We start from the raw sequence: 24,281 nt of genomic DNA, 5'->3' as shown, positions 1-24,281 counted from the left end.
TGTAATCTCTACTCTCAATATGGGGCTCCATCTCATGACCTTGAGATCCAGAATTGCATGCTCTTCTGACTGAAGCAACCAGGCACCCCTCTTCTCTCTTTCTCTCTCTTTTCAATAAAGTCAATCGGTTGTATTTTCATAAAGCTAGAGTATAGAAATGAACATTCACTGGCAAATTAGATGAGGCACATCACTTTTCATACTTGGATTCTGAGTACATGTGTAGCAATCATGTCTGTGGCCCACAATGTGGGTGAAATACGCTCAGGTTTAAAATGTGGCCAAGTGAGCCCTCCTGAGGCTCCGGCCAGAGACAGGTGACTTCGCTGTTGGCATGGCTGGACATCAGGCGGTGGAGGTCTTTTCCAGGCTCTGCGTGTCGACTCTTTCTGGGTAAGAGAAATCAGTATTCTGATGTATCATTCTCCAGCCACTTTGATAGAGCAGCACATTATTAAGTTATGGTTGGGTTGTAATACATAATATTTGTGCAAGAAACTGACTTGAGCGAGTGCGTGTAAAAAAGCTGTGTGTGACGATGTGACAAAGAAGTGAAGGAGTCGAGTGGAGAGGGGATTGGTGATGATGTAAGGTCACCAGGGCTTATCTGGAAAGTTCTTAGCGATGTTTCCCCGTGTGTGTGTGTGTGTGTGTGTGTGTGTGTGTGTGTAAGTAACTTCAGATGGGGTAACCCACTGCTGTACCAAGGCCTCAGGAAGATAAGGAACCTCCTGCGGTTAGTAGTAGCCCTGAGCGTGTTGTCTCGGGGTGCTTCCTTCCTTCTTCCTTCTGAGGGAGAGAAAAGATGGCCGCCCCCAGCTTCTGCCTCACGTGACACAGTTGTAGCTTCTGGAAGCTTTGTCTCTTTGTATCTCCTGGCCTCTGTGTGGAAAGACACACTGAGACTCCCTTCCCATGTGTTTGCTTGTGGTTATTAGAAATCTCTCTGTGGTGTCAGTGGGGCTTTTTTGATGAACAGCAATGTGAAATCAGTTCACCAGCTTCAGCATCCAGTAGATCTCTGGGCTTTGGTGGCATAGAATTGAGAAGATCCTGATGGACATGTCATTCTTTTAAAGTTGTGTTTCTGTATACATTTCTTATGTTGTGTAATATCTGAGTACAGTAGCACATGTACACAGGGTATAAGTAAATATACACATATTAGAGGATGCATGCAATGATTGCAGTGCTGGTATATGAAGTTCAAATACGCACTGATCGCTTAGATTATCATGAGCAGGAAGGTGGCTTGTGCTGTGAGATTATCCCACTGTCTGTTCTTATTTGTATTAAATTATTTTTTTAATATCAAAGTTGACCTAAGTTGTTGGTTTATAAGTTACAGACTGCCTGTTACTTCACTTTGAGGTTTCTCAGCTCTGGACTTGTTCTTCCCCAGCGTTTGAAGGTCCCACATGCTCAGGTTCTATAAGGTTTTATTGCCATCTTAGGGCTCAGATGTGGCCTGAAGACGGTTTAGTGATAGGGAAGGAAATTACCAGGACATAGAGGCCTGGAATTGGCCTTACTCCATTCCAGCGTGACTGTGAATTATGCCAGTCCTCAAGTTCTATATGCATAAAATGGGAATAATGACCGCAGAGTCACTATGAAGGTCAAATTCAGTAGTAAATCCCAGTCTGCTCTAAGAACCACAGAGCCTTTAGAGTGTAGGTTAAGGTAAAGAGAGGCCATTGTTTTAGCTCCTCATGAGCTGTTGACAGAGGGCATATTTTTACACATCATGCCTTTGGGGAATTGTGGGGTGCCAAGGAACTCAACACTGGCTCTGAGAAGTCATACCCTAGAGCGTTCCCATGTATGGTGCACTATTACTTGTCTCTCTGTTTCGTGAGGATGAATTCAGGACGAAAGCCCACCTCTTCTGGGCTGCTAAGGCCTTGAAGTCTGCCTCCATTTCTTGTTCCCATTGTGTAACCTGTGTGCTTATGAGATAAGAGCTGTCCCACTGAGGGACACCTGGGTGGCTCAGTTCATTGGGCATCTGCCTTTGGCTCAGGTCATGATCCCTGAGTCCTGGGCTCTAGCCCTGCCTTGGGCTCACTGCACAGTCGGGAGTCTGCTTCTCCCTCTGACCCTTACCCTGCTAGTGTTCTCTCTCTCTCTCTCTTTCTCTGTCTCTCAAATAAATAATTAAAATCTTTTTTAAAAAAGAGAGATATCCTATTGAATCTCCAGTGCCTGACACAGGGCTGGATATGACTTAGGCATGCAGGGTGCTTAGAGCAGCAGAAGAATGATCATCATACCTGTTTGCATCTCTGGGCTTGTCATAGGATTGGGAACCCAGACGGTGTTAAATCAAGAGGCAGTAGGTTGGGATGGAGGTCAAGAGCTAGGGTTTCTGAGGCATGGGCCTGTTCAGTTGCTAAGCCTGTTTCCCAACTGTGAGGGGTGATAATAGCACAGCTCTCATTGAATTGGGTTGAAGATTAAATGAGATGATGCAGGGGAACAGCACAGAGTCTAGCCTAACACAATGTCAACAACTATCTTCATTGTCATTATGAATAACAGGATCACCATTATTAAAAGCTCATTGATATTGTGATTTGGAACTTGGAAGCCCAGAAGCTCCATTTTTGCCTTGATGTCTTTAACTGTCCTCCATTTAATTTTCCCTTAGTCACCATTTTTGTTGGCGATGCCAATTTCCACTTACCTGGACCAGAGCACTGACTTTTTAGGGCAGGCTCACTTCAGTGCCCTTGATATTAATCTCTGTCGGTGGGAACTTCTTCTTCTTCTTTTTTTTTTTTTTAAAGATTTTATTTATTTATTTGACACAGAAAGAGCACAAGTAGGGGGAGTGGCAGGCACAGGGAGGGAAGAAGAAGGCTCCCTGCTGAGTAGAGAGCCCAGTGTGGGACTCCATACCAGGACCCTGTGATCGTGGCCTGAGCCGAAGGCAGACATTTCACCACCTGAGCCACCCAGGCGCCCCCCGGTGGGAACTTCTTACCCTCTGGCAAGGTTTTAGATTAGTTTTCCATGCCAGAGGGGTTGCGGGTGTTATTTTTTTTTTAAGATCACGGTTGTACCATAGCATTAAGGACTTGAGGTTGTCTCCACAATTTAATATCCAGCACAGCAGTGAAGGGCAGATCGGCAGTTACTTGCTTTCTTCATGACCTTTGGCTGGTCTTTGGCTGGGAGCAGTTGAGGACACGGTCCAGGAGAGCAAATTGCATTTGGAGTATATTTCCATGGCTTTCCTGCTTATTATCAACATCACACCCACTCAGGTTGTTCCTGGGAAATTTGTCCACATCTGAGTGTCTGTCTTTATCTGCAGACACACTCACTCTCTCTCATTTGGATGATAATAGAACAGAGGTGCCTCATCTTTGATCTTGGCAGCTTGGGCAGTGGTAGGGAGGTGGGGGTTTCTGCTGACCTCTGCTTAGAGGCTGCTATATGCGGTAGAGTCTTCAGGAAGCCGTGCTGTAGGCAGTTTCATGTTTCCTGGTCACATTCTTAAAACTAAGGATACTGTTTTAGCATTTATCTCCAAAGAGCATAGACCCAAAGTGAGGGTGGTAGTAATGCATCGATGACTTTTATTTGTATTTTGTAAAGTCTCTTAAGCACGTGTGGAAGTGAGATGAATCAAAACCAGAATCTAAGCCATGAGAAAGTCAGGCTAGCATAGTAGCTAGTGATGGGGGGTGTTTCTGCTCACACTCCAAAGGCCAACCGCCCTTCCTCTGACACACTCCCTTCCTTTCTTGCAAGTGCCTTTCCTGTCTCAAATGTGCTAATTGAGGCCTAGACTCAATATATTTGAACTTCATAAGTACAGGATGTTTCCTAATACATCGTGGGTCCAGACTGTTCTTTTCTTGGAACTATGATAGGATAAGGATGGTGGCTTGGTTGTGAGCAGGCGGTCATCTTCCCGGCTGCTGCTAATGCAGCCTGTAAGCATGTGTGCATCTTGTTTGATTAAATCATACTTGCTGTCAGCTACTATCTTGATTAAGGGATCACTACTGGTGGCTGTATTACACCAAATCTCGGCAGGGTGATCCAAGAAGCGCTGAGTGTTCATTCATATGAGTGAGGTGGCCCAGGGTGCTGACTTTTCAAGGTGACTATATTTGGGATGTATGAACTCTTTCTTCTGTCTGCCCTGCAGAATTGAACCTAGGGTGCAGGCCAAGGTCTTCTAGAGTCTTAGCATTGACATGATAGACTCTGTGAGTCATCACCTATGATGGCACATAGTAGGTTCTCAGTAAAAATGCAGCCAATGAAAGAGCAGCCTTCTAAATGGCCTTTGTTTCCTCCTTGGGTTTCCCTCCAGTCCTCATCAAGCTCCGCAACTGGGTGGCTTTTACTGGTTTTCCTCACACAAATTTTGGACTCCTTACCGAGGTTAGGACAATGTCCTTGGCCTGTGAGTATCCCGGGGTCTCTTCTCCTGGAGTGACGCTCTTTGTGCTAGTGGTTCCATCATCATGATGTTGCTCCTGCTGGCCTGACCTCTCTCCAGCCTGTGGAACATTTGCTTGCATTCTCCTGCACCTGTTTCCAGGTACTTCTTTCTGGTGGGTGTGTCAGCATTAACTTAAAGGTTAACTGAGGCATTAACTGAAGTGTTCCTTCAGGGACGCAGAGCTACTGTGTTGTGGAAAGGATTCATGGTGGTTGTCACACTTGATACCGATACCTGGAAGAAGGAGCTTGAAAATCAGAGGAAACCACTCGAAGCAGAGAAGTGACAACATGGTGATCGGGAGGGGCTGTCACAGAAACTCTGAGAAGCTGACACAGCCAACAGCAAGTGGCCCACAGCTCGCTGTCTGTGGACAGCTGCTGCCTCTCGCCTACATCTGGTGGGAGGCCTTGGGGCCACAGGCAGGAGAAGAGGTGGATACAGAAGTGAGCTCTGCTGGGAATCTTTTTCCACTTGTGTGCTGAAGACCTTCAGTGGTGCAACAGCAATTCTCCGCTTCTGGCAAATTCCCCTTTTGGCCAGTTTGAACTCACAACCCTATGGAGAAAGGGATCCTGGGAAATGTCATCCCTGCTTTAGCCAGTAGGATGGTCCAGCACTGTGCAGAGCAGACAGGTGTAACAGAGCCTGTGTGGGGTGTGGATGCATGTGCACATGCGTGTGCCGATGTGCACGTTTGTACGCACTCATGCGTGGGTGCAGGTGTACGGTGCGTTTGTCACGGGCACACATGTTCTTCAGGTCCCCTGCGTAAAAATGTGTGAGAATATCAGAAGCACAGCGCTAGAGCCTCTGGATTAGAGACCTTCTTTAAGCTTCCGACTGGGTTGTAGTCAGAGCAGGATGGGCAGGAAAGGCCAGAGGAAGGGGCAGAAGGGGCTTCTGCTAGTCCCTGGGCTCTCCATCCACATGGTCATGGGAGCTGCTGGCATCTTTGCCTTCCAGGGGGAAAAAAACCCTCAAACCTCCACTAAATTCAGCTTTTGGACAAACTTACTTTCTCCCTTCTCTGCTCCTGTTGCTAGAACTCAGCTCCCCCACCTCTCTTCCTCCGTTCTCCAATCCTACTCCCTGACTTGCCTGGCGATGCATCCTTTTGGTTTCAGACTTAATGTCCCTGCCTCCAGAAAGCCTTCCCCGAGCTCTCAAATGTGGGTTCGATGCCCCTTTGGTTCCTCATCCGAACACTTACCATGTACGGTATATGATACTCTCCAGTTTACTTGTCTCTTCTTCCGTGGACCAGGAGTTCGGGGTGGGGCCGGGTGGAGTGGGTAGGGACAGATGATCTTGTTGGGACTTACCAGCAAGCACCATTTCTTCCCTTCCTGATGTCATACAGGTGATAAGGGCTGGCCTTTCTGATTCTAGGTTCTAAGCTGTGTGTGTGAGCATGCATGCATGCTTGTGTGTGTGTGGGTGCGTGTGTGAATGGTTCATTCATTCCCCTGTGGGGTTGACCAGTTGACCACCACTCTGTGTGTGTGTGTGTGTGTGTGTGTGTGTGTGAATGGTTCATCCAGCCCCCGTGGGGCTGACCAGTTGACCCACCACTGGTAGGACCTCTGCTTTGAAAGTGGAGCGAGCATGGGGGGTGGGACCTTAGGACAGTGCACCTTACAACATCTTCAGAGATCACCAGATTGTTTGGGTGGGTGGGAACAGGAAGCAAGGTGGTAGGAGATTAAGCAGCACTGGTCTTGAAATCAAGCAGTGTGCAGATTTGAGATGGACAATCAGTGGTAGCTTTGTTCTTTCTACGTTCTGGATCCAGTGTTGCCTTGAATACAGGCATTCAGAGAAGGGGAGGGGCATAGCCTGAAACGGAGATGCTCAGTGTTCAAAATGGCAGGGAGTTGGGGGGCATCTATGGATTCAGCAGAACTTACGAATATTTAGGTCATAAGTAACAGTGAGAATCTGATGAGGGACCTTCTCACCAGAAAACGCTTACCTACCCGCAAAGGTAATGTGTGATTTTGGGGGTGTCAGATGCTTGACACTCATGACTCATGCCGCAAAAGGGTGACAGGAGTGAAGAGACAATGTGCTCAGCTGGGGTCAAGTGGCGCTGGGCAGAGAGGAGAGGCTCACTCTTTCAGATTACAGCTGTGCCCTCACCGAGCTGCAACTTGACTTTGGCCTGGTTACAGAGGTAGGGAAAATAACACGAGGCCATCAGATTCTGACAAGAACATAGTTCCTTGGCCAGTCTTCGGGTGCTGCAGCTCTGGTGTGCTCTGAAGTGTTGACGTGTCTGCTGTTAAGATAGTGTGTGTGCGTGTGTGCGTGTGTGTGTGCATGCGCGCGCGCGCGCGCGCGTGTGTGTGTGTGTGTGTGTGTGTGTGAGAAAGAGAAGCCCCCTGACTGGAGAGGGGAGGTTGTGCCTATATTTGCCTTTGCCTTTTATCTGAGACTTACCATTACACATTTTCTCCACAGAGATTTAGGATTGATTTAATGAGCCGTTCTTCAGAACAGTCATGTTCTGAAGGCCCAGAAATGAGGAAACCAGGCCCCCGGATGTGTCCTTCACACTTCCTTTTTCCCTCGGTCTTCCCACTCTTGAGCACCAACCATCGAGGCCTTGGTCTGACGGTTGGGTAGGAGAACATTCCTACACTTCCCCTCAAGTGTCTTGTTATGGCTCCTAAGGACAATAGTGAGGGCGTGTGGATGGAGGAAGAGGGGAAGAACCGAAACAGCTCCCGCCCCACCCACTGGTGCCGAGTCCCTGCTGACTCACTGTGTGGAAATGATCCTAAATGAAGGAGAACATTTCTAATGACATGAAAGGGCACTCAATAAAATAATGCAGCCCTACACAGGGAGCTGTGTGAATGGTTGCTCAAAGCAACTCTGAAATGTCTAGAATGAGATCTTAAAAGCAAATTCTGAAAGCTCCCATTCTCTGCTTTCTGATTTTCCATGCTGAGATCTTTTCCCTAGAGGTTTACCCTTGAGATTGAATTATTGCTTTACATTGTAGGTCTTTATCTCCCATAACTGTATTTGCTGACTTTGGATTTACTGTTGTGGCTTAAGTCATGCTAAAAATAGGCTTTGTCAATTAAAGTCATGTAGTATCTTTCTCTCTCTCACGGGCCTGAGACTGGGCTCCTGGAGGAGGACTCGGAATCGCTCCTTTCGGAGCAGAGCCTCGTGAGTCCCGTGTAGCTTTGCTGTCATCATGTGTCTGAGACACCCTATCATACTCCTGACCTGCCCTCAACTTTCACTTCCCACTCTGCGAAGGAGGCATAGCTCTCCTTCATCAGGGTTGCTGCTTGGATGAAATAAATTTGGTTCAGGGTCTGTGCTTAATATATGCAGTCTGCTAATTCTGTCTTAGCTGTCCACTGCCGTGTAACAAGTTGCACCAAAATTTAACAGCTTGAGACAGCATGCACTGATTATCTCATCATTTTGTGGGTCAGGAATCTGGGCTCAGTTTCATGGGTCCTCCAGCTCAGGGTCGCTTAGAAGGCTGCAGTCAGGTTTCAGCTGGGGCTGTAGTCACCTTGGAATGGGACCGGGGCAGGGTCTTCTTCCAAGCTCCGTTGGTGGTTCCTGGCACCGAGACCCCCTGCAGACCTGCTCTGAGGCTTTGGCAGCTGCTGTGGGCTCAATCCTCTTTCAGTTCCTGTGTCATGGTCCCTCCAGGCGTGGTGGCTTGCTTCCTCAGGAGTGTCAGAAAGAGGGCAATTTTTGTAACCTAACCCCAGGAATGACTGTCTTTTTTTTTTTTTTTCATATTTTGTTTTTTCAAAGCAAATCATTAGGTCCAGACCACATACAGGGAACCAAATATGGGGGCAAAAGAGGGGGGATGGAGATCATTGGGAACGATTTTAGAAGCTGGCTACTACAATTATGACCATTACTTATCTTTATTTGTGAGCTCTGCAAATCAGGAACAGCAAATATTGAGTGTTTTGTCAGAAAAATTCCAGAATATAATAAAATCTGATGTTTGGTGCTTGGTGCCTGTGTAGCCCAAGTATTTCATGAGATCAGTGTATTGTCCCTCTATGAAGAGGGGAGCCTATGTCATTGTCATTTGTCCAGTGACTGTCTTGCCCACCTGAGAGCCCACATATAGGTCGCTTATGAGGAAAGAAAGGTGGACAAGAGACAGTTGGCTCCTTGGGCAGGAAGTACAATTTAAGTAAAAGATTGTGTTAACTTTTTTTTTTTTTTTAATTTAAGTGGTTAAGGTCACACCTTCTAAGATTCATTAGATAAACTGAAATTTCTGCTTAGCTGCCCAGAGTTTGTACACGAGGACAAACTGCTCTCTGAGATATGCCAAGAAGCAGGGGGACTGTTATAAGAATAACAAAAGTAAAGGAACTAGGGAACTGCCCTTCCTCTTTGAGAGTGTGTTCCTTCTTCAGCTTATCTGCGAAGTAAGGCAGGAGGAGAGATGGTGACCGAGAGGACGGCTTTAGGAGCTGGGGAAGTAGAGGGACGGAGGCCCTGGTACTCTTCTTTCCTCATCTCCACTACGGCCATGTCTTTGGCTTCCCTGAGACTCCAACAGGCACTGCACTCCACCACTGGGACCAGAACATCCGTGCCTGAAAGATGTCTAAACTTCAGAATCCACTAGATCTGCCAACCCTGGAAGAGCGAGAGACAAATTTAACAACAGTAGAAAGGGGATGGCAGTTTTAAATATCATAAATATTTTCTTCCTAGCATTGGTTTCTTTGGGGTTGGATGATGTCCCAGAAGCATGACCATCTCTTCTTTTTAAACACTTACCTAAGGGGTGCCTGGGTGGCTCAGTGGGTTAAGCCTCTGCCGTCGGCTCAGGTCATGATCTCAGGGTCCTGGGATCGAGCCCCGTATCAGGCTTTCTGCTCGGCATGGAGCCTGCTTTCCCCTCTCTGCCTGCTGCTCTGTCTACTTGTGATCTCTCTCTCTGTCAGATAAATAAAATCTTAAAAAAAAAATTAAACACTTGCCTAAGAATCATAGAAGATCCTGGGTGGAGTCTTAGCCTCAACACCCACGTCCTTACCTTATTCTGGTTCCTGCAATTCTTTCCTATAACGGGAGGATGCTAAGGTTTAATCCAATGTGACCGGAGATAGGAGGAGAAAAGGCCGTTTAACATTTCCACAGACAATAGAAACAGACCTACAGAGGACGTAGATAAAGGAATGATCAGATGTGGACTTTAAAATATGTAAAATATAAATATGTTTAATATTTTCAAGGAAATAAAATCACAATCCCAAGATTTAGCAAGCAACTGAAAACTAAAAAAGGAAAATTTTATGACAAAAAATACAATAACTGATCAATAAATGGGATTACTATCAGGTTACATACATGGGTACAAAGAACTAGAAATTAGATCAGAAGATCTCCAAACTTATATTGAATATGGAAAATAGAGAAATATGGAAAATAGAGAAAAGAATATAAGAGGTATATAGAAAAAGGTGAAAAAGTTGAGTATGAGCATATCTAGCATCCCAGAAGGAGAGAAGAGAGAACAGAGCAGAAGCAATACTCAGAGAGATAATAACGGATACTTCCATAGGGAATGCCTACCTTGGTGCCTGGACCTTTTTATGTGCTCAGTAAATGTCAGCTTTTCTTATTGTCCATATTACTATTTTGCTCGATTCTGTTCCTATGGAAGATTTGTGCTATTGGCAATATTGCCGGAGTCCAAATCTGCTAGACCATTTGTTCAACAAAGATCTCTTTAGTCTCCCAGGGTGTTCTGCTTGCACTGAAAGCCTGAGCATCTGGTTCTCACTGGCTACAATCCCCAGTTGGAAATTAGAGTAAGTTTTCCCATGGAAACAGCAAGTTACCCTCTAGATATAAACAGAGATCAGATTCCTCCAAAGTAGAGTGCTATAGTTCAGTGGCAAGTTTGGGAAATAATCATTATTTATTCACAGAATTATTTAAACAGAAAAATGCTCTCTGAATTTCAAATGATGAGCCAGCAAATGCGTTGTTGGAAGATGGCCATTGGTCGTGCATCTGATGTATCGGCCATTTTCTGAACAATGACCTCGGTGCGATCACTCTAACCTCCTGTCTTTGATTCGGTTGTGAAGTTTAGGTCTGAGCCTAAGTGTCCTGACTGCAGGAATTGGGCTTAATTTTCTCATCTCCCATCCTTGCATATTCCTGACGGAACAGGCAGTGGATGAGGATGGAGGCATGTCTTCTGGAGAGAGTTGGTTTGGCTGGTGAATAGAGCCCTGGGTGTGAGGAAGGGGATGTCTGAACCTTGATGATGCTTTTACTAGTTTTAGGACCATAGACCATGGTTTCCTTACATGGGAACTGTGGACAATGCCTTCTGTCCTCTGCTTTACAAAGGGCTGTTGTGAGGACTCAGTGAGAGAGAGTAAGTGAATACATGTGTTTCTGTTCCCTTTGGAGCCATTTAATTATCTCCTTCTTGTGGCTTTCCCGCTCCTCATTTCTGCTTATTTCTTTCTACCCTGGGGGATATTTTTATATATTTCTTGGTCACCTTTTGCACTCCAAACAATGACCTCTTATTCTCTGTATGTGGACTTCACATTATTCTCATGTACATCTAGAGAACTGTGGATGTTTACAGGCTTTGTTCATTACTACCCAAGGGGCATTGATTTACATACATGAATTCATTTATGCTGTTGGGGCACCTGGGTGGCTCAGTCGGTTAAGTGTCTGCTTTTGGCTCAGGTCATGATCCTGGGATCCTGGGATCAAGCCCTAGTTCTGTCCAGCTCCCTGCTCAGCGGGGATCCTGCTTCTCCCTCTGCCCCTCCCCCTGCTCATGCTTCTCTCTCTCTTTCTCAAGTAAATAAATAAAATCTTTCTAAAAACGCACTTGTGCTATTTACATGCTTAAAATGTCTCTAAGCATTTTTGTCCCCATGAGGTAGATAGAGAAAAGAGTGACTGTCAGACTCGGTGCAGAACCCACCTTTTTCAATATGAGACAATTCAGTTTCCTTTTGTCACATACGTAGTTAGGTTCCCTTTGTAAATTGATTTTGAGACATTTGTTTTAATGCACACCATTGACATGTTTCAAAATAACCATGACAAAGGCACAGCAAAGTTGTCTGTGGGAATGCTCAGGGGCTTTTAATTTATATTGGATTTTCCTCAAATAATTTTGTGGCGTGCTTTCCTAAATACAGTGAGATGTCTACAGTTGGATTTTCTTGCCTTGCTAGTTCAAATTTTTCCCAGAACGGAGCGTGAAGGCTGAAATTTATTCTGTTTGGACAGTGGTCTCACCCCACCGAAGGAAATTTTGTAGAATGCGTGATAATAAAACAAACACATCATAGATTCAAATTTAATCATGTTTTTTGCTTTCACGGCACTTACTATTATTATTTTTTTTTTTTGGTAGTGGTAACTGTGATTTGTAAATATCGAACCCTTTTCATTTCAGTGCCAAAGATATTTTGGGCTCAGGGGTAAACAGGCCCATTAAGTCTGTAATTCCAATAAGCCTTTAAATGTCATCCAGGAACAAAGTACTTCAGTTCCCCTGTGGAAAGGGTGTTGCAGAGACAGAACCGAGGTGATGCTGGGAGTTCTCCACGGAGCTTACTGGCAGCTCTGGGGGGTGAGTTGCGGTGTTTTGACCTTGATTCCTTAGTCTGGCCAATTGAGGTCCCTCAGAAGCAACGGCTCGACTGTGTGATTGGAATATTCTGCCCGTTGCTTTGTCATAAATTCCAAGCCAAGGAGTGGAATGGGGGTGTATATCTTCTCCCCCTTAGCCAAAGCTTTAAAAAGAAGATACTTGGTGGGTTAATATGGAATTTGTGCCACCTTTCTGTGGGGTTTCTTCCGAATTAGGTGCAGACTGCAGAGCTTCTAGGATTGGAATATGCTTGACAGAATGTATTCATTTAGGTCACTACTGTTCTGCTTTCTCTTCTGGGTGGTTCCAGGGTTTGGGGAAGGACAGGTGGTGCCATTGAGGAGTCCTTGCCGGGGTGGCGGAGACCTGGCCAGCTGACACAGGGCGCGGTGGTGAGGCCCTGACCCAGGCACCCTATAGCCACAGGAAACAGAAATCATCTCTTCCATGACCTCATCTCTTCAACAGCAGGACGCACTTCCTCTAGACGTTTCTTCCCCATCTACTCCCAAGTGGAACTAATAAGCAGGCACACACAACACTGTCCCAAATCACTAGTCACTGCTCTTCACCTGTGCCTGCTGTTATCTCCACAAGGCCATCTCGTGCATGCGGAATGGCATGTCCAGTGTCCTTGAAGAGACCTTTACTCCACTGGGTCAGACTCTGCAGTGTTCTCAGCTTTCTGTACTTTGGGGTTCGAAGATCAAGCCATTCACCATCCCATGGTTCTGCCAGTGTCTCTCTTTATTGTTTTCCTCCATCCATAAAATCTGGCTGGTCTCCACGGTCCTCCTAAATTCCTAACTTAACTCCTTATCAATGTGTAAGCACTTAAGACTTTTCAGAAGTGCATAAGTCTAAACACTCAAATTAGTGGATGCCTGGAAAAAACCTCTTGTCATGTGGGTTGTCTCAGATTCCTAGACCAGAGACAGATGCTGAAATGATCATTTCCATAGTTCACATGATGGGCAAATCATCTTCTGCTTCTTTGACATTTTGATTGGCATGAAATTGAAGCTTAAGAGATTCCTGTCTGTGCCACAAGTTATTTAATTTATAGTGGTTTTGGGGGGCCATTTCTGATTTCTGTAAATAATACTTCCATGAACTTTTGTGCTTATTATTTTTTTTTCTTCTTTTAACTACATTCCTAGGAATGGAATTCCTGAGTCTGTGATTCTTGGTCTAGCTTGTCATTTCCTTTCCACAGGAAGCACTTTGGCTTATAATGTGCTCTGTGAGTTTTGAGAGGAGGAGATGGTAGAAGCATGTTGACTGTTGGGAAGAGTAAGGCAGTGGTAAAGGATGGTCATTTGTTCTGGGAACACACAATGCTTGAGTCATACCGACTGTCTGCAGAGCTGAATTGCAAAGGTTTATATTCTCAACTGATGAGTGATGTCTTCCATGAAAACAGGTGAGGTAGGGGTGGTATATTTGCCTAGGACCTGTCGTTCTTTATGTTGAGAGGTAGGAGCACCTCCCTGAAGCCCGTCACAGTGTCCACGAGGGAACCAAGGGATGCCTTGTGTTTGAGGATAGCAGCTGCAAGTCTGCGGTTTGTGATTTCATAATCACAGATTTACACGTGATTAATAAATGTGACCGTTCAAATAGCAGATATTGTCATGTCAGAGTAAGTGGTGGTTCTCAGAGGATTGCGTTCTTAGCCCCAGATAGTGACTTATATGGAAGGCATATCACTGAAGGCATCCATTTTCCTGTGAGTAGATGGAACCGATCGCTGGGCCTCAGCGTGGGTTTGATACCAACCACACAAATGAGAATACAATAACACATTGATTACCCCCCAGGGATGATTCTACTGAACTTTCTTCCTGGTTTGTGGAATCAGAATTTGTTTTATTCTAGTCCCTTTCCAGTAGCTGGTAGTATGTCTGCCTTTCATTACAGGCAATACCCCAGCAGATCTCTTTCAAGGACACAGGATGCTACAATGGAAGGCAGTGATCCAGGAATACAAATACTCCTTGGGAGTTCTAGAAGACGGACTTTTGGGGGGAAGAAATTTACATTTGGCAAGGAGATTGATTTAACCTGGCGAGCACCTTAAGAGGATCTCACCGGAAGTCAGAAAATTAGGTTCTGACTCGACCAGCCAGCTGTGTGACCCTGAGGAAGTCCCACAGCTTCCTCTTTTGAAAAACTAGGAGCCTGGACAAGATGGACTCTGAAAGTCTCATAATCTTGTGAAACGGAAAAATATCGGCAGAGAGGAGTTTCCTTCCGTCCCTGTAAGCCCACTAAAAATAAAATTGCCTTTTAGAGAACAGTGGGCAGCTGCGGCCTCCCCCACCTTGTCCTCTCTTTCCTCACGGTCGACTTTCTTCACTCAGTCGGGCTTTCAGCTTTTCCTGATTTAACCCTGTATGTTTTTGCGTGCTTGAGGCCTGACTCAGTGGCGCTTCCCTCTTGGGTATGTGTCACAGGGTGAACGGGGTTCCTGCAGGAAGAGGAACTCACGAACTCACAAAGGCGGGAGAGTCAGGAAAAGCGCCTTGTCTCCCCGAGGCAGGCTCCCTCACAATCCTAGAGCAGGGCCTTCCCCTGGTGGCCAGCGGGGGAACTGCAGTCGCCCCCTAAGGTCATTTCTGGAATCGCGCAAAGCCACGGGCCACAGAAGGTAATTTGAAGCAGTTCTTTGTTGAGAATATTGTTTTCTGAGACAGACTTAAATTTTGCCTTTCCTTTTTTTTTTTTTCTATTTTCTTTTTTTCCTGTCACATTGATGACAGAGAAAAAGAAACTTCGAGAAGGGAAATGTAAAAAGAAAAGAAACACGGAGCATAGTTTGGCTGAAGGGATGAATTGTTCAGTCTAAATTTGAGTAGGCTGCCTTAACTATTCAGAAAAGCTGGTATTTTAAGCCCGAGTTATCTTGGAAGATGATGAGGTGAAAGGAATCGTTTCCAGATGGCTTTTGAATTTTTCATTCTCAAGGGCATTTTGAGGGTGGGCCTTCCAGGTTGTGTTGGGTTGTTTTGGGGATCTGGAGCTGGTGTTCAGAGCAGAGTCCTTGCGTGGGATGAAAGGAGAGGCCCAGAATGTGCTTCCTAGAGCAGAGGCCTCATCATGAGTCACATGGTCTCGCCAAAGCCTGTACCCCAGGGGCCCCTCACTCACAGAGAGTTAAGAGCCATGGTGCCTACAGGGGAGGGGCCTCTGGGGGCTAGTGTGATTCCAGAGGGCTGATTTTCTCAGCTTGGAAGCAAGGGGAGCCTGGGTGCAAGCTGAAAGGACACTAAAGGGGGCCCAGAAGGGACAAAACTCGGGAGGTGTGGATTTGTCTGCCGAGCCCTGAGCAAACGACCCAGCCCGCCTGTGAGTGTGGTACCCCCTTCTCCAGGCGCCTCTCCCAGCTGTGGAAGTGGGGGGCTCTAACGTTCTGCCGGTCTGGGTTTGCCCACTCCGGGCACAGGGAGGGCAGGGCTTGCTGACCGCCTGTTGGCCCAGTGGTCAGCCTGAGAGAGAGCATTCATTCCTACACTGGGGATGAGAGGCCCCAGGGATGGACGAGACAGGCACTCGCATCCGCCCTCCCTCCCCCTCTCAGGATTGGCTTCTGGGGGTGCACAGGCGGCAAAGATGAATCGTTTAGCATTTGTTGTGGGAAAATGAACTTGAGACTTCTGTGGGAGGAGTTGCACGCTATGAGCTCAGTGACATAAAAATGTATAAAAGTACAAATGGGTCCCCGCCCTGCGCACTGGAACCGTTTGCAGAGAGCAGCTCTCGTTGCAAGAAGAGCGTGTTTTCTTTCTCTTCAAGAGTAGGGCAGCGCCGTCCTGTGGTTTCAGGGTCTCTGGGGGTTGCGTGGACTAGAGGGTGACAAGAGCCACCTATCCGTGGGGCCATGGGGCAGAGGGAGTTCAAAGCAACTGAGATTAGAAGAACCAACTTGTGGGGTTGGGGGGAAATGTGAGGCACATTAGCCGGAATCCATCCTGAAGGTTCGGCTAGGAAATAACAGCCGCATATTGATCTGGAATCCGAGAGCTGGTGTTTTAATTCTGTCGCCATCTCCTTGTACTCCTCACATCGATGTGCGCTCTGCAGATAAATGGTCTTTGGTGCTTTTGTTTCATTATGGCTCACAACCAGTGAAGGCCACTTGCCCTGGGATAGGAGACCTTCTGGAGAGTGACGTTCTGACGAATGTCACCAGCCAGGGCCCCTCTTGCTTCATGTTTGTGGGAACTGTCCTCTAAGCACAGGAGACGGGAAGGAGTAAAAATAATTCCGATTTCCAGTTGGTATTTCAAGTCTAATTTTGTATTTCAGTGTAAAGAAAAGCACATCTCTCTTCTTCAACATTTCTTCCTTGACCTTTAGGCTTTCAGACACCTTTAAAAGAAGATAACCACATCACTACTATTTTCTTCTTGGGCTAACTATGTCTTGTTTCCCGTTTACATATAGATCTCAGAACATCACCCTGATCCCTTCTGATAAACATATGTATAGGAGGACGTCTCTGTGTCTCAATTGTCTGTGAATCGTATGCCTCCTTGCCCAACCGCCCCTCTTGGAAGAGCAGTGACTGGCAACTGAGACCAGCTGCTTTGTTCTAGTAGCTTCTACTTCCTGGGAAGTCTCCTGACTTTATCTTACAGCTCTTCCTTTGAAATTTCCATTTCTACCATCATATTTTTAATTTCTAAGGTCAATCTTATTCTCTGAATAGTCTTCTAAAATAGCATCCTGCTCTTGTGTGTGTGTGGGTATAAACATGTGGCATTTCTTAGCTGAGCGTGTATTTTTGATAGATTAAAATGTGTCCTGAAAGGTCTGTTAGCACTGGGGCTTGTAGACTGGTGCACGATGGCTTTTTGTTGGGGGACTCCACATATCAGAATCTGCAGGATTTCCCCTCTACCCAGAGGGGACTCCCCACTCCTTCTGCCTGGCTTCACATGGGGCAATGGGGTCACATGGGGTTCCCTGAGCAGCATCTCAAGGCCCCAAGCCTGGCCCTGTCTGATACAGGTTTCCTGGAGGCTCAGCTTCCACCTCCTCCTGGAAGGCAGGAGAGTCCGTCCTCTGGTTTTGTGGCCAGGAACACCAAGGGTGTGTTTTTGTGCAGAATTTCAACTGTTACTGCTGCTTTCAGCCTTGTCTTCCAATTCTTAATATGTTCAGGGTAGATTCTGTGACACGACTTGTCTTCTTTCTCAGTGGCTCTCCTCCCTGGTGGCCCATAAGTTTCCAACTTCTTCTTTCTCAGTGACCACTAGACCACATGCTTTTCATTGACATCACTTGTCTGGTGTCTCGTCTCCTAAATGTCTGACCTTGTGAATTTGTGTCTTTTGTTCCTTAAGCCATTTGACAAAGATGATTGGAGGGAGTGGATAAAAATGCATGTATTCGATTTCCGACGTATAATGGACCTCTGTCCTAATCAGCTTTAAAGAATTATTTAAAAGAGAGAGCATTGAGATGAGACCTTTCTATATACGCAGACCTGGAGTTTACCATGCTCCCGTTAGATTCTGAAGAACAAATGTTAGAAATGCAGAAATTAGAACTCATATGTCTTACAGGGTGATACCTACAAAAATAGATTATGTAGTTTTGGGGAGCTATGGTTTTGCACAAAACCAGGTCTATCTCTACCAAAGCAATGCCATGCCTTACCATATTTCTCCTCTAGACCCTTTTAAAAATTTTTTTCAAATTTTTGGAGATACATATATTGTGAACATGTGAATTCTAGGTTAATTATTGTATAGATGTGGGCCATGTTTCTAAAGCTTATTTTTTCCATACTTCTTTCTTTCTACAAAAGCAAAAACAATTTCCTTTTAGAAAATACTGGTGAGAGATAGAAGAAAATATCCTCTTCTCCTACTCCCACCAATGAGAAATAACCTCTCCTGTCCTCTGGTTCTACATTTATACTAGGTCAGAACTGATACCCTTGGTCTTCATGGCTGTGTCCTTATTCTTTTCCAGGATACCGGGGTTGGGAAATCCAGCATCGTGTGCCGATTTGTTCAGGATCATTTTGACCACAACATCAGCCCGACCATTGGGTAAGTTCAGGTATCTTCTTCTTTGTCACCTTTCTACCTTCCAAAGCACTCAGAGAGGTCACTTTGTTGCCTGCACCTTCAAGCAGTCTTCACCCCAGCTTGCAAGAATCAATCCCAACTGTAAAGACTTTGACAGAAATGCAGTGACTTCTAGGCAGGATGTCTGGGCTTACTGTCCCTGCCAATAATTCTTTTTTCCTAGCTGACTGTCCTCTTGGGCTTCAGCCTAAGACCATCTCCTTGATCTCCAAGAGCATTACTCTGCAAATCACGTCAGCTTTATTTCCAGATGGAAGATAACACAGGACAAATCCCCGAAGGTCCCGCTTTGAGTTGCCTGCCAGTAAGCCTGGAAACACAGTCCACTCACACAGCACAGTTGTCCATAGTCTGGGGGGCAGATGGATTTTCCTTTCTGGATTAATCAAGTTTAGCATTTCCATTCTTAGGCTTGGGGAGGGGAGATAGATTGTTTACATCTGAGACCCCCAACCTTAGAATATAGGAGCGTTTTCCTATTCCATTTTCCCCTTTCTACAGATGCTTTTGCCAGATGTGCTTTGCTGTACCATTTTGTACGTGCTTTCTTTCTCACTCTCTTTGAAATTGGCCGCACTAAATTTTCTCCCTGAAGATATCATGCTCTTTGCAGAGGGCAAATGTTTTGTCTCCTTCAGAAGGGAAAGAATGTGTGTCTGTGTTTTTGGAACACTGTAGGATTGATGAGAACAGGGGTGATTGTCTCTGTCACTTATAACCGGAGAAGATTCATAGCAGGGTAAAAGTAGATGCTCCAGCAGTTAGTTGATAGGTCAGTAGTTGGAGTGAGGTAGGTGAGAAAATCCACTACATTTAAAATGGCTTAAGAAACATGTTTGTGAAAATATGCACCAAGACCCATGATGTCAAGCTAACAAGCCTGCACAGATGTCCGCAGAGGACACACGATTCCTGGATCAGACACAGGGGAAGCAGTAGTAATTCGCAGTGTTCTCATTTTTTATTGGTTCTTGGAACACTAATTTCCTGTCAGGTTATGTGAAGACAATCAGACGAAATGCTATATGCAGTGAGTTGGGTTCTGAGAGAGGACCCCCGAGTTTAGGGAACCCAAATCTTTTATAATGGGAAGTATGCAAGTCTGTGCTTCCCTCTAGAGTGAGACCTTGTTTTTCTCTTCCAAGACTATTTGCTATGCAAATATTCTTGAAAACACAGTCTGGGAGAAAGACTGTGTCTCTGCTTGCAAGGTATGCACAATAAGAGAGAACCGTGGATGTTGGCTCTCAATAGGCACTTCCATGGATTGGGGGCATTTTTTTTTTTTTAATTTTAAGATTTTATTTATTCATCTGAGAGAGAATGAGAGAGAGCATGAGAGGGGAAAGGGTCAGGAGCCAGATGTGGGACTCGATCCTAGGACTCCAGGATCATGACCGAGCCAAAGGCAATTGCTTAACCAACTGAGCCACCCAGGCGCTGACATTGTTTTTTAAAAGATCTTTTTTAAAAAAAAAACTTGAGCATGGGGAGGGGTAGAGGGAGAGAATCTTAAAGTATACTCCCCGTAAGTGAAAATCAAGAGTTGGGCACTGAACCAACTGAGCCCTGAGGCTCCCCCTCAGGAAAAGATTTATTATTTATTTATTTATTTACTTACTTACTTACTTACTTTTAAAGATTTTGTTTGTTTATTTGGGAGAGAGAGTAAAGCTAGAGAGCTGGGTGTGGAGGGTTGGAGGGGGAAGGGACAGAGGGAGAGGGAGAAGCAGGCTCCCTGCTTATCAGGGAGCCCAAGGTGGGCCTTGATCTCAGGATCCTGAGATCATGACCTGAGCTGAAGGCAGACCCTTAACTGAAGGAGCCACCCAGGCCCTCCAAAACAGTTTTATAGATGAAGTTCTTTTCACTCTTCTCTGTGATGTCCTTGTATTTTCCTTAATTTTCCCTTCTGTGTGTTTAGTAAAAGTGGAACCTCTAAGAGTGATTAAGTCTGAAGAGCTGAAGAGTGGTTTTTAAAAATGGTGGAGACTCTCATCTCCTTTCTAGACTTAAAAATATTTATTTTTAATAACAAATCTGTTTTCTTTTTGTAATGATTTTTCTAAATAAAAAGGCAATGCATGTTCTTACCAAAGATTTAAGTAAGCGCCATGCATGACTTTTACATATAGGTGTAAGCATCGTTGTGCTTATAAATGGTAGATCATTTGGGTCACAGTATCTTGGGTGAAGCAAGTCATAATGCCAGCTCAGATTCAAGGGAGGAGAAGTAAATCCCCCCTCATGGTGGGAGGGGCAACATTCTAATGGAGATTGGTATGGACCACTGGTATCCATTTTGGACACAAGTCAAACTCTGTTGACTCTGCTTTGTGTAACAAATTTCGGGTTTTTAAAAAAATTATGTATTATATGGAAACTCTCTGTACTTTACCCTTACTTTTTCTGTAAACCCAATACTTCATTAAAAAAGTCTATTAATTAAAACATTATGTATTCATTCCTCATAAGGCTTATTATGAAAAATTCAGATCATACATAGAAATGTAAAATAAAACTTGAAATCAGAGAATTTCACTAGCTCTCTGATCCCATTTTCTTCAATTTATATTACCAATATTTAGTCTAAAGTGTACATTTAACATACTTCTTATAAGTGTTTTCTGTGTCTATGCAGATGAACAAATACATAATTTCTAAAACCAAAAATGATATAACATACTACCTGACATGGCACAACATGCATTCTCCATCTTCTGCCTTATTTTTCTTTCATAAATACAAATTTCTTAGAAGACAAAATAAATGGAACACTTACATGCTGTCTATATAGTTCTTTGACAGAGTCAAGATTAAAGTCTAATTTTTCTGATTATAAATTTCATGTTCATTCTAAAAAAAACTACAGAATTTATAAAAATTGGAATCATAGTGATGAGGGAGCAGGAGGCTGGCTGAGGACAAAGCAAGAGCTGGCGCCTTGCACCCCCCCTTCCATCCGCTCCCCTCCATATGTGTAGCATTCCTCAGGCACCCCTGACTGCCATAAAATGATAAATAGTTAACTTGCTGAGATCACAATCCTACAAGACAGGAGTCTCCCTTGGTTTGCAAATGTCCTTGAGATTACAACAAAGAAGTTACCTTATCAATAGCCCAATTTCCAAAGACACAGAACTCAGTTCCTCAAGCCTAATGTCACCCTCCCCTCCATAAAAACCGAAGGAGGTGGAGGTAGAAGGAAAAGTAAATAAAGTTAAATTTCTTCTAAACCTAAATCTCATTAACAAGGATGCTTGATAGCAGGAATGTAACATTCCACCAGACTCCCAATTGTCTTCAAACCTAAATCTCATTAACAGGGATGCTTGATAGCAGGAATGTAACATTCCACCAGGAGACTCTCAATTGTCTTTACTTGATAGTATTCTTTGCCCCAATACCCCTTTGTCCTCACCTACCCAACTCCTGTGTATATAACCAACCACTCCTAACAACCGGGGGCGGCCGCATCTCTGCCTGCCCACGGGTCCTGTCCCCGTGCTTTAATAAACCACCATTTTGCACCAACGACGTCTTAAGAATTCCTTCTTTAGTCGTCGGCTCCGAACCTCCTCACCCCACCGAACCTGACTTAGGTTCTGGGATTTCATCAATAGTGCACATACCATTTTTTATCTTTTCTTCTTAATATATTGAGAACATTTTCCTATAATACCATGTAATCTTTAGAAACACGATGGAAATACTATTTTCTCTTATTATATATTCCTAAAAAATTGAAAATGAAGAAAACTGTGAAGAAAATATAAAAACCACCCAGAATCTGGGGCACCTGGGTGGTTCAGTTGGTTAAATGTTTACATTGGGCTCAGATCAAGATCCTGGGTGCTGGGATGGAGCTCTGTGTTGGGGAGCCTGCTTCTCCTTCTCTCTCCTGCTTGTGTTCTATCTCTCTCTCTCTCTCTCTCTCTCTTTTTTTTTTTTTTTTTTTTTTTTTTGGTGTGTGTTCTATTTCTTGCTCTCTCTCTATCTCTCAAATAAATAAACAAAATCTTGAAAAAAAATCTAACCCATAATTTGCCTTCTGGAGTAGCTACCATAAATATCTAATACATGTTCTTTTAGTGTTTTTGCTAGATGTATATAAAATCTTTAGTAATTTAACATTGTATTATGAATTCCACTTTACTAAATGGTCTTTTTTTTTTTTTTTTAAGATTTTATTTATTTATTTGTCAGAGAGAGAGAGCAAGCACAGGCAGACAGAGTGGCAGGCAGAGTCAGAGGGAGAGGCAGGCTCCCTACGGAGCAAGGAGCCCTATGCGGGACTCGATCCCAGGACGCTGGGATCACGACCTGAGCCAAAGGCAGCTGCTTAACCAACTGAGCCACCCAGGAGTCCCACTAAATGGTCTTTAAAAACAAGTTTCCCCAGTTTTATGGAGAAATAATCGACATACATCATTGTATAAAAAAGCAGTGATTTGGGGGGGCACCTGGGTGGCTCAGTCAGTTAAGCGTCTGACTCTTGGTTTCAGCTCAGGTCATGATCTCAGGGCCATGGGATCGAGCCCTGAGTTAGCCTCTGCTTTCAGCATGGAGCTGCTTGTCTCTCCCCCTCTGCTCCTCCCTGCCCTCTCTCTCTCCTCAACATCTCTCTCTCTCAAATAAATAAATACATAAAAACTTTAAAAAAATGATTTTTAATGATTGTATTTTCCATTTAAGGCATTGAGGTTATCATTTTTTTAAACATTTTTTTTTTAGATTTTATTTATTTATTCGACAGACAGAGATCACAAGTAGGCAGAGAGGCAGGCAGAGAGAGGGGGGAAGCAGGTTCCCCACCGAGCAGAGAGCCCGATGCGGGGCTCGATCCCAGGACCCTGGGATCATGACCTGAGCCAAAGGCAGAGGCTTAACCCACTGAGCCACCCAGGCACCCAACTTGTAAAATAATGTATGATGTATATCCTGGGGTATAAATATTTGCAGATACCTTTGATTATTTCATTAAGTTAAATTCATAGCAGTGGGAATAATTCGGTCAAAGAATATGAACACTCTTAAGGGTCTTGCTAGATATTCCCAAATTTATTTTCAGAAAGGTTGTCCTTATTTTCCTGTACACTTACCAGCTTAGGTCTTAAAACATTTTTTTTTTTACATCTTTTTTTTTTTTTAATATTTTATTTATTTATTTGTCTCAGAGAGAGAGAGAGCGAGCACAAGCAGTCAGAGAGGCAGGCAGAGGCAGAGGAAGAAGCCGACTCCCCGCTGAGCAAGGAGCCTGATGTGGGACTCGATCCCAGGACTCTGGGATCATGACCTGAGCCGAAGGCAGCGGCTTAACCCACTGAGCCACCCAGGTGTCCCTCTTAAAACATTTTTGTATATATGATTTTGAATTGCTGTTTTCTGCTAAACTTCAAACTGAAGCATTTTCTCATACCTTAAGATTTCTTCATAAACATAATATTAAGTGATTGTAAATTCTGGGCTGTTTTGCTTTCTATCTACATTCCTCGCTTTTCTTCTGGAGTCAAGGTTGAGATGGGCTCTACCATTCTTATCTGTTGTCCTTTCCTGACATAGTTCTATTGCCCAATTAAAAAACCCACTCAAAATTTACGTTCTCTTATGATTTTGAAAAAAGTGTTCCCACACCCCAGCTTTGGAAAACTAAAGCTAGCAGGAACAAATGCCTTTCTTGGACGGTGTTATACACAGACCGCTGTGCTCATGGTCTAGCTGCTGGGTTTGGTGCGCTGGGACTCTGGCTTAGCCCTGTGTTTTGTTTAGCCTGCCCAGTGCTTTAACATTTTTAAGTCACTAATGAAGAATTAGGAGATTTTTGCATAATAAACTGCATTTCTGGCTTATTTTAAAAAATCAGTAGCCTTGGTGTACCGGGTACCCATGCCCATGTGGCAGAAACCACTGTCCCTGAGCCTTGGGTGCTGTGTGGGTGGGCGGACTCTCCTTTCCACAGCGCTTCTGCTGTTTACTGTTACTATTATTTTTATCAGTATTAATTTTACACCTAGTCCCCTTGGTTCATTTGTATGGTTGCTGCCTGGTCCTGGAGACATTTGAGTTC

The 24,281-nt window shown here is 44.6% G+C and overlaps 1 protein-coding gene across 1 annotated transcript in view; it reads left to right on the top strand.

Moving 5' to 3' along the window:
- RAB31 (RAB31, member RAS oncogene family) overlaps positions 1 to 24,281 on the top strand; it is a 127,577-nt gene that overhangs the window by 37,267 nt on the left and 66,029 nt on the right. The window contains exon 2 of the mRNA XM_004742704.3: positions 18,096 to 18,175. Within this exon, the coding sequence (XP_004742761.1) occupies positions 18,096 to 18,175 (80 nt within the window). The remainder of the gene's footprint in view (positions 1 to 18,095; positions 18,176 to 24,281) is intronic.

Source organism: Mustela putorius, unplaced genomic scaffold (genome assembly GCF_011764305.1).
Source record: "Mustela putorius furo isolate JIRA1106 unplaced genomic scaffold, ASM1176430v1.1 tig00003858_pilon_pilon_pilon, whole genome shotgun sequence".
NCBI classification, from domain to species: domain Eukaryota; kingdom Metazoa; phylum Chordata; class Mammalia; order Carnivora; family Mustelidae; genus Mustela; species Mustela putorius.
Note: the sequence above shows the minus strand (reverse complement) of the source record. Positions and strands in the feature narration are given on the sequence as shown.